The sequence below is a fragment of the Pipistrellus hanaki genome, assembly GCF_964339955.1.
Source record: "Pipistrellus hanaki genome assembly, chromosome: 3".
NCBI lineage: Eukaryota > Metazoa > Chordata > Mammalia > Chiroptera > Vespertilionidae > Pipistrellus > Pipistrellus hanaki.
In genome coordinates this window covers 20,872,730-20,887,037 of record NC_140505.1, presented here as the reverse complement: position 1 = coordinate 20,887,037, position 14,308 = coordinate 20,872,730, and the positions used below count along the sequence as shown (strand labels likewise).

The following is a 14,308-nucleotide window of genomic DNA, read 5'->3' as shown; positions in this document are numbered from 1 at the left end:
CCTACCAGAGCAAGAATTCAGAGTAATGATCATAAGATGGCTAAAAAGAATGGAAGACAAATTTGACAATATGAGTAAGACCCAAGAGGAAATGAAGAAGAGCCAAGAGGAAATGAAGATGACTCAAGAAGAAATGAAAAATGGCATCGCTACTATAAAGAACTCAATAGAAAGCATCAAGAGCAGACTAGAAGAAGCAGAGGGCCGCATCAGTGAGCTAGAAGACAAGATGGGAAAAAATACCCAATTAGAGCAGCTTCTAGAAAAAAAATTAAAAAGCAGAAGGAGAGCCTAAGGGAACTTTGGGACAATACAAAACAAAACAATATTTGAATAATAGGGGTTCCAGAAGGAAAGGAGACTGAGGAAGACATGGAAAATGTATTTCAAGAAATAATGACAAAATTTTCCTGAGATAGAGAAGAAAAATCCCACACAAATCCAAGATGCTCACAGAGTCTCAAGAAAAATGAATCCCACAGCACATTATAATTAAACTGGCAAACATCAACGACAAAAGAAGAATCTTAAAAGCAGCCAGAGAGAGACAGAAAGTTACATATAAAGGAACCCCCATCAGACTAGCAACTGATTTCTCAACAGAAACTCATCAGGCCAGAAGGGAATGGGATGAAATATACAAAGCCATGCAAAGGAAGGGTCTGAATCCAAGAATACTGTACCCCGCAAAGTTATCAATCAAAATTGAAGGTGAAATCAGGAGCTTCACAGACAAAAAAAGACTGAAGGAATTTATCTCCACCAAACCAGCAATGCAAGAAATGCTAAAGAGTCTACTGTAAAAATAAAGAAATAGGAAGCAAAGAAGGAACTCAGGGTATATAATAAAAATGGCATCCAATAAATACCTATCAATAATAACTGTAAATGTAAATGGATTAAATGCTCCAATCAAAAGACATAGGGTAACAGATTGGATAAGAAAACAAGACCCATATATCTGTTGTCTACAAGAAATCCATTTCAGAAAAAAAGACACACACAAAGTGAGGATGAAGGGATGGAAAGAGGTTTACCAGGAGAATGGAAATGAAAAACAAGCTGGGGTAGCAATACTTATATCTGACAAATTAGACCTCAAAGTGAAGGACATAACAAGAGATAAAGAAGGCCACTTCATAATACTAAAGGGAGCAATCCAACAAGAAGAAATAACCCTAGTAAACATATATGCACCCAATACAGGAGCACCCAAATACATAAAAATACTGCGGGAGGATGTTAAGGGAGAGATTAATAGCAATACAATCATAGTAGGAAATTTTAATACCCCACTGTCATCTTTGGACAAATCATCTAAACAAAAAATCAGCAAAGAAATATCAATCCTAAATGACTCACTAGACCAGATGGAATTAATTGACATCTTCAGAACACTCCACCCCAAAGCCACAGAATATACATTCTTCTCAAGTGCACATGGGACATTCTCAAAGATAGACCACATGTTGGGACATAGGCAAAGTCTCTTCAAATTCAAGAAGAAATTATATCAAGCATCTTCTCCGATCATAGTGACATAAAACTGGAAATTAACTACAATAAAAATAATCCAAAGAAATCAAACACATGGAGAGTAAACAGCATGCTATTAAACAAGGACTGGGTTACCAGAGAAATCAAGGAAGAAATTAAAAACATCCCAGCAACAAATGATAATGAAAACACAACAATCCAAAATCTATGGCACACAGCAAAAGCAGTTTTGAGAGGGAAGTTCATATCTCTACAAGCCTATTGCAAAAAACAAGAAAAAATGGTAACAAATTATCTAACTCTACAACTAAAAGAGTTAGAAAAAGAGCAATAAGAAATGCCCACGGTGCCGGGACCGGTTTGGCTCAATGGATAGAGCGTCGGCTTGGGGACTGAAGGGTCCCGGGTTCATTCTGGTCAAGGGCATGTACCTTGGTTGCAGGCATATCCCCAGTAGGGGGTGTGCAAGAGGCAGCTGATCGATGACTCTCTCTCATCGATGTTTCTAACTCTCTATCTTTCTCCCTTCCTCTCTGTATAAAATCAATAAAATAAAAAAAAAATAAAAAAAAAGAAATGCCCAAGGTAAGCAGAAGGAAGGAAATAATAAAAATTAGAGCAGAGATAAATGACATAGAAACCAAAGAAACAATACATAAGATCAACAAAACCAAGAGCTGGTTCTTTGAAAGGATAAACAAGATTGGTGAACTCTAGCCAGGCTAACCACGAAACAAAGAGAGAGGACCCAAATAAACAAAATCAGAAACAAAAGAAGTGAAATAACAACAGACCCCGCCGAAATACAAAGGATTGTAACGAAAAAATATGAACAACTCTATTTCAACAAACTGGACAACCTGGGGGAAATGGACATATTCCCAGAAAAATACAACCTTCCAAAACTCAATCAGGAAGAATCTAAAAACCTCAATAGACCAGTGACTTGGGAAGAAATTGAAACAGTCATCAAAAAGCTTCCAGCAAACAAAAGCCCAGGGCCAGATGGCTTCACAGGAGAGTTTTACCAAACATTCAAGGAAGAACTAAAACCTATCCTCCTCAAACTATTCCAAAATATCCAAGAGAAAGGAACACTTCCAAACTCCTTCTATGAAGTCAGCATCACCCTAATACCAAAACCAGATAAAGACAACTCAATGAAAGAGAATTACAGGCCAATATCCCTCATGAACTTAGATGCCAAAATCCTCAACAAAATTCTAGCAAATCGGCTCCAGCAGAACATCACAAAGATAATACACCATGACCAAGTAGGATTTATTCCGGGAATGCAAGGATGGTACAATATCCGCAAATCAATAAACGTGATACATCACATAAACAAATTGAAAGATAAAAACTACATAGTCATATCAATTGATGCAGAAAAAGCATTTGATAAAATCCAACACCCTTTCCTGATAAAAACTCTCAACAAGGTGGGAGTACAAGGATCATACCTCAACATAATAAAAGCTATATATGATAAACCCACAGCCAACATCATATTCAATGGGCAAAAACTAAAACCATTCCCACTAAGAACAGGAACAAGACAGAGATGCCCACTCTCACCACTCCTGTTTGGCATAGTACTGGAAGTACTAGCCATTGAAATTAGACAAGAAGAGGAAATAAAAGGCATCCAAATTGGAAAAGAAGAAGTAAAGTTATCCTTATTTGCAGACGACATGATATTGTACATAAAAAACCCAAAAGACTACATCAAAAAACTAATAGACTTAATAAATGAATTTGGCAATGTAGCAGGATACAAAATTAATGCCAAGAAATCTATGGCATTTCTATACACCAATAGTGAACTTGCAGAAACAAAGACTAAAAAGGTAATCCCATTTACCACCACACCAAAAAAATTAAGTTACCTAGGAATAAACTTAACTAAGGAGGTAAAAGACCTATACGCGGAAAACTACACAACACTGAAAAAAGAGATAGAGGAAGACATAAACAGATGGGAGAACATACCGTGTTCATGGATTGGTAGAATCAAAGTAATAAATATCACATGCTCAATTAATATCTGACAAAGGAGGCACGAACATACAATGGAGTCAAAGATAGTCTCTTCAATAAATGGTGTTGGGAAAATTGGATAGACACATGTGAAAGAATGAAACTAGATCACCAACTTACACCATACACAGAAATAAACTCAAAATGGATACAGGACTTAAACATAAGAACGGAAACCATAAAAATACTAGAGGCATCCACAGGCAGCAAAATCTCAGACATAAGTCAAAAGAACTTCTTCACTGATACTGCCCCTAGGGCAATGGAAGCTAAAGAGAAAATATGAAAATAAACAAATGGGACTACATCAAAATAAAGAGCTTTTTTACAGCAAAAGAAACCATCAACAAAACAACAAGAAAGCCCACTGTATGGGAGAACATATTTGCAAATGTTATCACTGATAAAGGTTTAATCTCCAACATCTACAGAAAGCTTATACAACTTAATAAAAGGAAGATGAATGACCCAATTAAAAAAATGGGCAATGGATCTAAATAGAATCTTCTTCTCAAAAGAAGACAGAAGGAAGGCCAAGAGGCACATGAAAACATGCTCAAAGTCACTAATTATCCGAGAGATGCAAATCAAAACAGCAATGCAGTACCATCTCACACCTGTCAGAATGGCCAACATCAACAAATCAACAAACGACAAGTGTTGGCGAGGTTGCGGAGAAAAAGGAACCCTCGTGCACTGCTGGTGGGAATGTAGACTGGTGCAGCCACTGTGGAGAACAGTATGGAGCTTCCTCAAAAAACTGAAAATGGAACTCCCATTTGAAGGAATCCCACTCCTAGGAATATATCCCAAGAAACTAGAAACACCAATCAGAAAGGATATATGCACCCCTATGTTCATAGCAGCACAATTTACAATAGCTAGGATTTGGAAACAGCCTAGGTGCCCGTCAGCAGATGATTGGATCCAAAAACTATGGTACATCTACACAATGGAATATTATGCTGCCATAAAAAAGAAGGAATTCTCATCATTTGCAGCAACATGGATGGAATTGGAGAACATCATGCTGAGTGAAATAAGCCAGTCAATGAAAGAGAAACACCACATGACCTAACTCATTTATGGATGATAAAGAACATTATAAACTGAAGAACCAAAGGATAGATATAGAGACAGTAAAGCAACAAGCAGACTGTCAAATTACAGTGGGGAGGATAGGGAGATCTGGGGGAGATAAGAGATCAACCGAAGGACTTGTATACATGTATATAAGTACAACCAATGGACACAAAACTCTGGGGAGGGAGTGCATGTATGGGGGGGTGGGGCAATGGTATATGTACAAAGATAATAATTTAATAAAAAATGAAAATGACAAGTCTCAGGGTAGGTGAACATATATGCAAATCATATCCTATCTAATAAAAAGGTAATATGCAAATTAACCATCACCCTGTCATAAAGATGGCAGCACCCATAGTCACAAGATGGTGGTGCTCAGTCCTCTCAGCCCTGCTGGAGTTTCCCAGTACCAGGGGGATGGCAGCTGAGAGAAGGCAGCGTGAGCATCCCACACCCAGCAGCAGATGGGCCTCTGGACCACAGAGAGCCTCCGAGCAGCAGGCTCAGAGCAGCTAGGCCCCGCAGAGAACCACTGTGCACGGATTCTGCCAAGGTTCCTGCAGCTCCGCGGGGGTCCTGGCATCTGCTTCGTGGGGCTTCTGCCAGGATTTCTGTGGCCCCACCTGCCCAGAGGCCGGGCATCGGGGCTGTCCCGCAGTGCACCAGCCACGGGCAGCGGGACTCTGGGGCTTGAACCAGAGGGGCAGAGCCTGAACTGTGGGAGGGAGTGCAGACGCCGGCCCCTGGGTAGGGGCTTGGCCTTTCCTAGCCCAGAGATTGCGGGAGGGGAAACTCAGGCACAGGAATTACTAGAGTGAAAAGCAGGGACGTGGGCACAAGGACAGATGTGGAGTCAGCAGAATGAAGGTGAACGCCAGTGGAGAGGAGGGCCACGGAGTGGTGTATGCAAGGACGTTCCCTGAACGTGAGGAAGCATCCGGTCCATAGGGTGTACTTTGCTGCCCTCAGAGGCATCACAAAAAAAGTCCTTCCACAGAAGGTCTGAACCCAGGCCGAGGGCAGGGGTGGGCCAAGGTAGCACGCAGGCACTGGAGACCTTGGAAGAGGCTCTGAGCAAAGCTGAGGTGCCCTTATGGGTGAGGCCAGGGTGTGGCTTAAGGCATTGTTGGGTGGTCAGGGGCCTAATGTGAATAAGCAAAAGCAAAATGACGTGATAGGCGTGAGAGGAGTAGGAGGTGTAAGGGGGCGTAGCCAAGATGGCTGCCCACATGAACCTCATCCTAGTGGCAAGTGCAAGGGTTTGTGCTCAAAGCATTCAGGTAAGGCCCCATGGTGCGGGGAGGGATATTCACGCAATGGGTCACTAGTATATGCTAAAGTGCTTGTATCCAGAACATATACAAAATACTCAAATGCAGTAATAGGGAAACAGCTCATTTTAAAAATGATTAAAAGATCTGAATGACTAACAAGACAACCCAATTAATAAATGGGGTATTTCAACTAGAATTACCATCTTCCAGTCATTTCCAACATAAAGGAAAACAAAGAAGAAATACCTGTTTTACATTCTTTAAGCCTTTTGGAAAAGAGTTACATTCTTTAAGCCTTTTGGCCATGTACTTATGTAAACCTACAAGAAAGGTGATACTATAGACCTGGAGGGAATGGAACTTATAAAGGAACTAGCAGCCCTGTGCACCAATCAGTGTGCCAGTAGCTCGCCAGTAGCTCGTTGCAGCCCTCCAGTAGCTCTCCACCTGCTGTACCTTCCCCCACTCCCCTCCTGCATGCCCCTGCTCATAGCTTGCTGTCCTGCCCCCTCCTGTAGCTCTCCACTGCCACTTGTAGCTTGCTACCCCACCCCCCTGCTGATCCGTGATCTGGTTATTATGCGGTTGGTCAACATGCTTCAGGCATGACCATTTGCATATTATATCTTTATTATATAGGATGCCCGACAAATGTTACCATGGCAAAACTGAAAGTGTCTACAGTGTTACCAAGTATGCTGTTGACATTGTGTAAACAGACAGGTTAAGGGCAAGTTTCTCCCAATAAGTAAAAAAATTGGAAAATTTTATAGCAACAAAAATAAATCACATAAATGGAAACTAAAAAAAAAAAAAAAAACAACAACAATAACAACAACCACACAATTTAGTCATGATTTAAACAAGAAATCATACTGGAAATTTCTAATTTTTTGAACTAAATGTCAATTATAAATTGACATATAAGGACCTTGGTTGGTATGGCTCAGTTGGTTGGAGCATTATCACATACACCAAAAGGTTGTGGGTTTATCCCCGGTTGAGGTGCATGCAGGAGACAACTGATATCTCTCTCTCTCTCTCTCTCTCTCTCTCTCTCTCTCATCAACTTAAAAAAATTATATACAAGGAGAAAGTTTTTAGTTTTATAGCATATGTTGGAAAATAAGACTAAAAAAGTAATAAAACCTTAGAATGAAGAAAAATTAAAATAGGAAAGGTAAATAGAGCACATTGGAGGAAAGGAGCATAATTTAAGGGTAATATATACAAAGAAAATATAGATATCTTTACAAAATCAAAACCTGTATTTTTCAAATTACTAACAAAATAGAAAAACCTCTGAGAAAACTACTCATGAAAAAGAAATACTGATAAAAAGAAAAGCAAAATTAGAATTAGAAGAGATAATATATCTGTGAAAAAGTATAAATATGTAAAATAATATATAAGTCTAGATATGGCACATGGATAAGCCACATGTAGTAAAAATATGTAAGATATAACAACTTTCAGTGTAAAGATTGTCTGCACAGGTAGGAAATAAATAGTAAAAGCGAATTGCAGCTATAAATGTAATCATCATTTCATAAGAGATATAAGAAAAATATTAGTATTTGTTTTCTAATGGTGGGTAAATGGGTATCTGCATCTTGTTCTATGTCTTTCTTTGAATTATTTTTTAAAATAAAAATATATTTCAAGCTTCCTTATAAATTCAACTTCTGAAGACTTTACCCAGAGAATCATTTTAAAGCTATTTCTTATATGACTCAGCAATGCAAATTGAAATACTGCATGTGTGAAAAGGTCCAAAAATCTGTATTTTAATAAATACTCTGGTGTTTCTCCTATAATGTGACAGAGGTTACTGAGAACTTCTACAGTATTTGCAAATAAATAGATATAGATATATTAGAATTCTTCCTCTCTCAAATACCAAGGCAATGACTTTGGATAGTTACTTAAACTACACTCCCAAATTTTGTATCTCTAAATTGAGACTATTCAAAATTATCACATATTTAAATGATATACTGATGTAGTAATAAAAGTCCTTATAAAGTGTATTGTTGCTGCTCACAATAATGCCTTACATATGACTAGATTCAAGTAATATAAAGTTTAACTTCAGAATACAAATTTACTTGCTACTTTTGGATTCCTCTTCCTTGCTGAACCACCTTTTCAGACGTTTCCATGTAATAGCTGTTAAGATTGCTATGATGAGGACAGGTAAAGTGATGTATAAACCTAGAAGCCACTGGTTCTTTGTAGATTTCCAAAAATCTCTTTCCATGATTAAATCTAAAACAAAAAGACATTAAAAAATCAGAGTAAAACAATTTAGCTGTCTACTTTTACTCTTAAGCTGCAGCAAACTAAGTCCCTTGAAGCTCTTATTAAGATACTTGAGCAAACTTATAATCATTGTATTGAACTGTGCTTCTATTTCATTAACACTGAGTCTGCCCCCTGAGTGTGTCCCTCATGCCATATGACCAGCACCTAACATATATTATTTCAATAAATATTTGCCAAATGAATGCATGAATAACGGAAACTAAATTCATGGTGAACAAATACAACGCTGTGCTAGCATCCCTCTATGATCTCTACAGCAGCAAGTTGTTGGTTTTTCTCATTTAAACTGTAAGCTTCTTCAGAGTAAAAATTATCTTCAATTTCTTTTATTTCTTCCCTAATGAACACATAGTAGCAGAGTAATTGTGTAGAGCTGAGATCACAGCATCAATTATAAAGGAGGAAATATTGAAAGACAGTCTTAGCCGAAGCTGGTTTGGCTCAGTGGTAGAGCGTCGGTCTGTGGACTGAAAGGTCCCGGGTTCGATTCCGGTCAAGGGCATGTACATTGGTTGCGGGCACATCCCCTGTGGGGGTTGTGCAGGAGGCAGCTGGTCGATGTTTCTCTCTCATGGACGTTTCTAGCTCTCTATCTCTCTCCCTTCCTCTCTGCAAAAAATCAATAAAATATATTTTTAAAAAATAAAAAAGAAAGATAGTCTTAAAGGAGGAAAGTCAATGATATCAATCAATAACAAATTTAAAAGATACTCTCAGCTTCAATCATAATATATGAAAGTTAACATTAGAAAAAGCGAGCAAAATTAAAAAGGCATATTTGGTTTCCATTTCTTGAAAGAAGCCTATTTACCTTTCAATTACAAATAGTCATTTCTTCCTAAGTGTCAAACATCTAACTTTGTTTTTGTCATGATAAGCTATTTGAGAATTGTATTAGCTGGATTTGTAAAGAGACAGACACTTGCCTGTTATTGTATCAGCCCCTCTGGATTTCGTATTGCAATCGGCACCGCTCCAGCCACTCTCACAATGGCATTCCTTCTCAGACGTGCACAGCTAGGACCATTTTTTATATGTTAAATGATCATATAAAAATATGTTCTCATAAAAAGTAACATTATCAAATGGATCATCAAGCTTACTTGTATTTTTATCTGATGCCATTCTATTTATTATATTTACATAGAGAGATAAGCCTATAAACCAAATGCTTGATTTCTTAGCTTAAATAAATGCACACACAGAGAGACACAGGCATACACATACACACATGACATCTAAATAAAGCTATGAATTTAGGCTCACAATATTTGCATCAAGAAAATTTAACATCTTGAAATGTTCACCTGAAATTTTAGTGTGCAATTTCAAAAACGCGTTCTTAAATTCCAGTGAAAGATGCTTCCAGTGGTGTGCCAGAGGCCTGCTGGTACCACTTTCCAGAGCTGAATCTCTAAGAGCAGGGTCATTGCCTGTGGTAACTTGAAGTATTTGCACTTACAAACGAGGAGTTCACCCTCTCCCAGGAGTAGTTTTTAAACATGTATGAGCATAACACTGCCTAAGCCATTATCTAGTTTTATTTTGTTTGCCTTTATTTGTTTGAATTTAAAGCAAAAGCTTTTTGTGCTACAAGAGGAACTCATTAGGAACTGATGGTTTCTGCTACTGATAATTATTATATCATAGCAAACACCTTTATGGTGCCTACTATGTGAGTCACTTGATACAGATTTACTCGTTAAATCCTCACAACAACCCTTTGAGGTCAGGACTCTTATCATTCCTACTTTACAGATGAAGAATCTGGGGCATGGATATTTAACTTGCCAAAAGCCACACAGATGGTAAGTGATAGAGCCAGGAAACCAAGCAGTGGAGTTTCAGAAACCCTGCCCTGACTACTATGCTATGCTACTTCTCAATGCAATATAAAATATCACTCAGTTTCTAAGATTTCGATTTAAGAACATGAGACTAATTTCACTGTTCCAAGGCTTAAATGTACAGAGGGAAAGTACTCTGTTCAAGGTATCCAATGCTCCAGATTCTGTCATATAACCTTCATATTGGAAGGAAGAAAAGAAGGAAAGAGAGAAAGAAGGGAGGGAGGGAGGGAGGAAGAGGGAAGAAAACCCTTTAATTAATAATCAGCACTCCAGCAGAAAGTTTGTCCATAAAGATAATGAAGAGGCTCGAGAGGTTGGGTACAAAGTGAACAAGTGCCCAGCTTCCAGCAGCAGAGCAACTGTGCCTTCCTCACCCAAAGCCAGTGAGTGTCTCCCTCAGCATCGGGTGTCAGATAAACCAGCTCCAGCAACCTGTTTATTGGTAGGATACAAAGGGCCACAACTGCAGGTGTCCAGATGAACAGCACTCAGAAGACAACTGGGAACTTGATAGGCCTTCGAAGTGGGACACAGAAGAAGCCTCATTACATGAAACCGTTAGGCATGTGAGCAAAAAACTAAGTGACCCCACCATGTAAATTTAAAGGCCATGTGTTCCCTTCACGACAGAACAACTCATCTAGGCATCGGCAAAGAAGAGAGTCTTCTATTTCCTCAGAGGCTGTACAGGGATAAATAGCACCTTGATGACAGCCCAGCCGCTGGGCTTCCACCACTGCACCATAGACCTACACAGCTGCAGGTCAGCAACAGCAGAAACAGCCATGAGGAGAAGCACGCCAAGCTTGCAGCACATAAATTAGCAAGAAGACTGAATGTTTAAATGCAGAGCTATAATCCAGAGGGAGAGGCTTCAAGGAAATACTCAAAAGTAAAGGGATGAAGATGATGACCAGTCCTCTAAGGGTGAATTTTGAAGATGGGCATTGGGATACTCTCTTGACTCTCTGCCTGTTGAGATGTAATTTTCTTACATCAGACTTTCTAACAAGCTCAGTGTTGTTTTTATATCATGTCTTCATTGTTGTTATGTCATTTTTTATTGTTTATTAATGAATTTGTACATTATTTTCACATACATTTTACTAATTTCCTTTCATCTGTGACACTTCAGCAATATTAAAATATTTCCTCTAGTTAACTCCCTTTGATGTGTATGAATTTCAAGCACCAGGCCACTAATCATTATATAATTATCTATAATTATAACTAATTGTATATCTCCTAAGAAACTACAATATGCCAGCCTTAGCTGGTTTGGCTCTGTCGGCCTGCAGACTGAAAGATCCCGGGTTTGATTCAGGTCAAGAGCATATGCCCAGGTTGTGGGCTGGATCCCCAGTAAGGGGTGTGAAGGAGGCAGTCAATCATGATTCTCTCTCATCATTTATGTTTCCATCTCTCTCTCCATTTCTGAACTCAATAAAAAAATATGTATTTTTTAAAACTACATTATTATGATGATGATGATGATCAACATAATTTGATGAACAAGAATAGATCCAGAGAGATGGCAGGGGCCACCCCCTTGTAGAGAGCAACCAAAGGACTTGTATGCATGCATATTAGCATAACCAATGGACACACACTCTGGAGTGGTGGGGGCTAGCCTAGCAGGTTTGGCTCATTAGATAGAGCATTGGCCTGTGGACTGAGGGACCTGGGTTTGATTCTGGTCAAGGGCACATGTCTGGGTTGAGGTCTTGATCCCCATAGAAGACATGCAGGAGGCAATCAGTGATACTTTCTCATCACTCATGTTTCTATCTCTCCCTCTCCCTTCCTCTCTGAAATCAGTAAAAATATTTTTTTATAAAACAAAGACTTAACTAAATTCTGCCTTCAAGAGACTGACTTCAGTTTTAAGAACACACATAGGCTCAACATAGAAATTAAAATATATTCCATGAAATCAGAAATTAAAAGAAAGATGGGGTGGGTAGCTATCTATATCTATCTATCTATCTATCTATCTATCTATCTATCTATCTATCTATCTAGCCAGCAACCACAACGAATGGAACAACTGACTACCAGTCACTATGACATCCACTGTGGGTGATCAAGGGGTGGGCGCCGCTGGCCAACCTCCTGCAGCGAGCCATACTGCCCCTGACTGGACTCTCCCACCCTGATCAAGGGCAGGGCCAGCCAGCCAAATACCCCCATACACCCCTGCCCTTCCTCTCATCCAGCCCCATCCCCAATTAGCCAACCCCAACCCTGATCTACCCGTCCCACCACGATAGGCCCACAGCCCCTCCCCCAGCTGGCTTCGCCCCTGATTGCACCCCATCCCAATAGGAGGCCAACCCCCTGCAGCCCCATCCCGGCCGACCCCTCCCCAATGGGCTCCCACCACCCTGATCGGCCTGAAGTTCCTCTCCCTGGCCTGCTCCACTCCTGATCTCTTTCCCACCCCATTAGGGGGCGGGGTCAGCTGGCCAACCTCCTTCAGCCCCTGGCCCTGCCCAGTCCCACCCCAGATTGGCCCCCAACCCTGATCATGGGCAGGGTCAACTGGCTAACAACCCATGGCCCCTCCCCCAGGCCTCTAGCCCCCCAATCGGGCCCCAACCCCAATCAGTGGGTCCACCAGCCATTCACCCATGGGCCCTCCCACCAATTGGCCTGGCTCTGATCAGGCCCCAATCAGGGCCTGCCAGCCAACCAACCTCCCGCCATCTCCTCCTCATGACAGGCCCAGCCCCAATCTGCCCCAATTGGGGTGGGGCTGTCTGGATCCCACCCATGCACAAATTAGAGCACTGGGCAATCTACATAATAAAGAGCTAATATGCTAATTAGAACAAACAGCAGAACAACCATCCTAACGACCTTCCAAATGAAGCTGGGACTGCGAGAGCCAAACCCCTTGCTCAAATTTCATGCATCGGGCCTCTAGTCCTTATATAAGACAAAATAGACTTCAATCCAAAATAGTGAAAAGATAAAACAAAGGTCATTATATATAGATAAAGAGTCAACACTTTTAAAAGACATAACAGTCATAATACACACACTCAACTGTGGAGCACCTAATATATTAAGCAAATATTAACAGATCTGAAAGAAGAAATTGAGAGCAATATAATAAAAGTGGGATACTTCAATATACCACTTTCCACAACAGATATATAATCCAGACAAAAAAATCACAAAGCAATGTGGTGAGGAGACTAACTGAACTAGGTATGTAACTAAACCCAGATAAGGCCCCCGGGGATATGTAACTGAATCCAGTTAAGACCACTGTATTAACTTCTAAAATTCTGGTGGGCTTGTGTAGAAAACTATTTCTCTTGTGGCTTCCCAAGATAAGCCTGTAAGTTTTCTTGATGATTAAACCTGCCACCTACCAATTGGAATGGTCTGCCTTTTTCTTCAGTCTCTCCCTGCCTTCCACATATGGGGGCCAGTTTCAGGTTATACACATGAAGCTTGGCAGGAGGTTGCAACCCAACACTAGCATGTAGTAGGAACCCAATAAATGTTGAATAAATTAATTAGTGATGCTGAAAACTGTCCAAAATTAATGTGATTTGGGGAAACATATATCAATCATGTGCTTACTTACTCCATGTCCACTGCATTTTGCTGAACAATTAAGGGAATCCTTCTTAAGAAACCTCGATTCTACACATTCACGATTTATGCAAACCTAATGAAAAAAATTTCCAAGTCAGAGAAGTTCAACTATCTTCACATTTTAATCAGTAATTTTATAACATAAGATCATAACCATTCACTGCAAATATATATATATATATATATATATATATATATATATATCCATTTAAGTACTGTTTTGCTATACTCCACAAGTTTTTATGGTTTATTTTCATTTCATTCAAAATATTTTTCAATTTTTCTTGAGATTCCACCTTTCAGAATGTGTTACTTAATCTCTAAGTATTGTGAGATTTTTCACATAACTCCAATGTAAACCATACACTCTGGGTGATAGTGATAAGTCAGTGTAGGTTCAACTATTACAAATGTACCAACCATGTTTTATAATATAGGATTAATAGTATCATTAAAGGTTACCTAGTAAAATTTGTTTTCAGACATTATCACTGAAAAAATTACCCATGTTATGGAAAAGATTCTATTCTTACTATATTGCCAACTGAATAATATCAAATCATCTTTTGATTTATTTTTCCTTTTAGAAACATATTTTTATTTTTTTAAAAATAATTTCACAAATCA

At 39.4% G+C, this 14,308-nt stretch overlaps 1 protein-coding gene across 1 annotated transcript in view; it reads right to left on the bottom strand.

Moving 5' to 3' along the window:
• ADAM32 (ADAM metallopeptidase domain 32) overlaps positions 1–14,308 on the bottom strand; it is a gene marked incomplete at both ends in the record, with an annotated part of 88,367 nt that overhangs the window by 11,683 nt on the left and 62,376 nt on the right. The window contains 3 exons of the mRNA XM_084876257.1: positions 8,006–8,165; positions 9,149–9,239; positions 13,671–13,754. Of these exons, the coding sequence (XP_084732383.1) occupies positions 8,006–8,165; positions 9,149–9,239; positions 13,671–13,754 (335 nt within the window). The remainder of the gene's footprint in view (positions 1–8,005; positions 8,166–9,148; positions 9,240–13,670; positions 13,755–14,308) is intronic.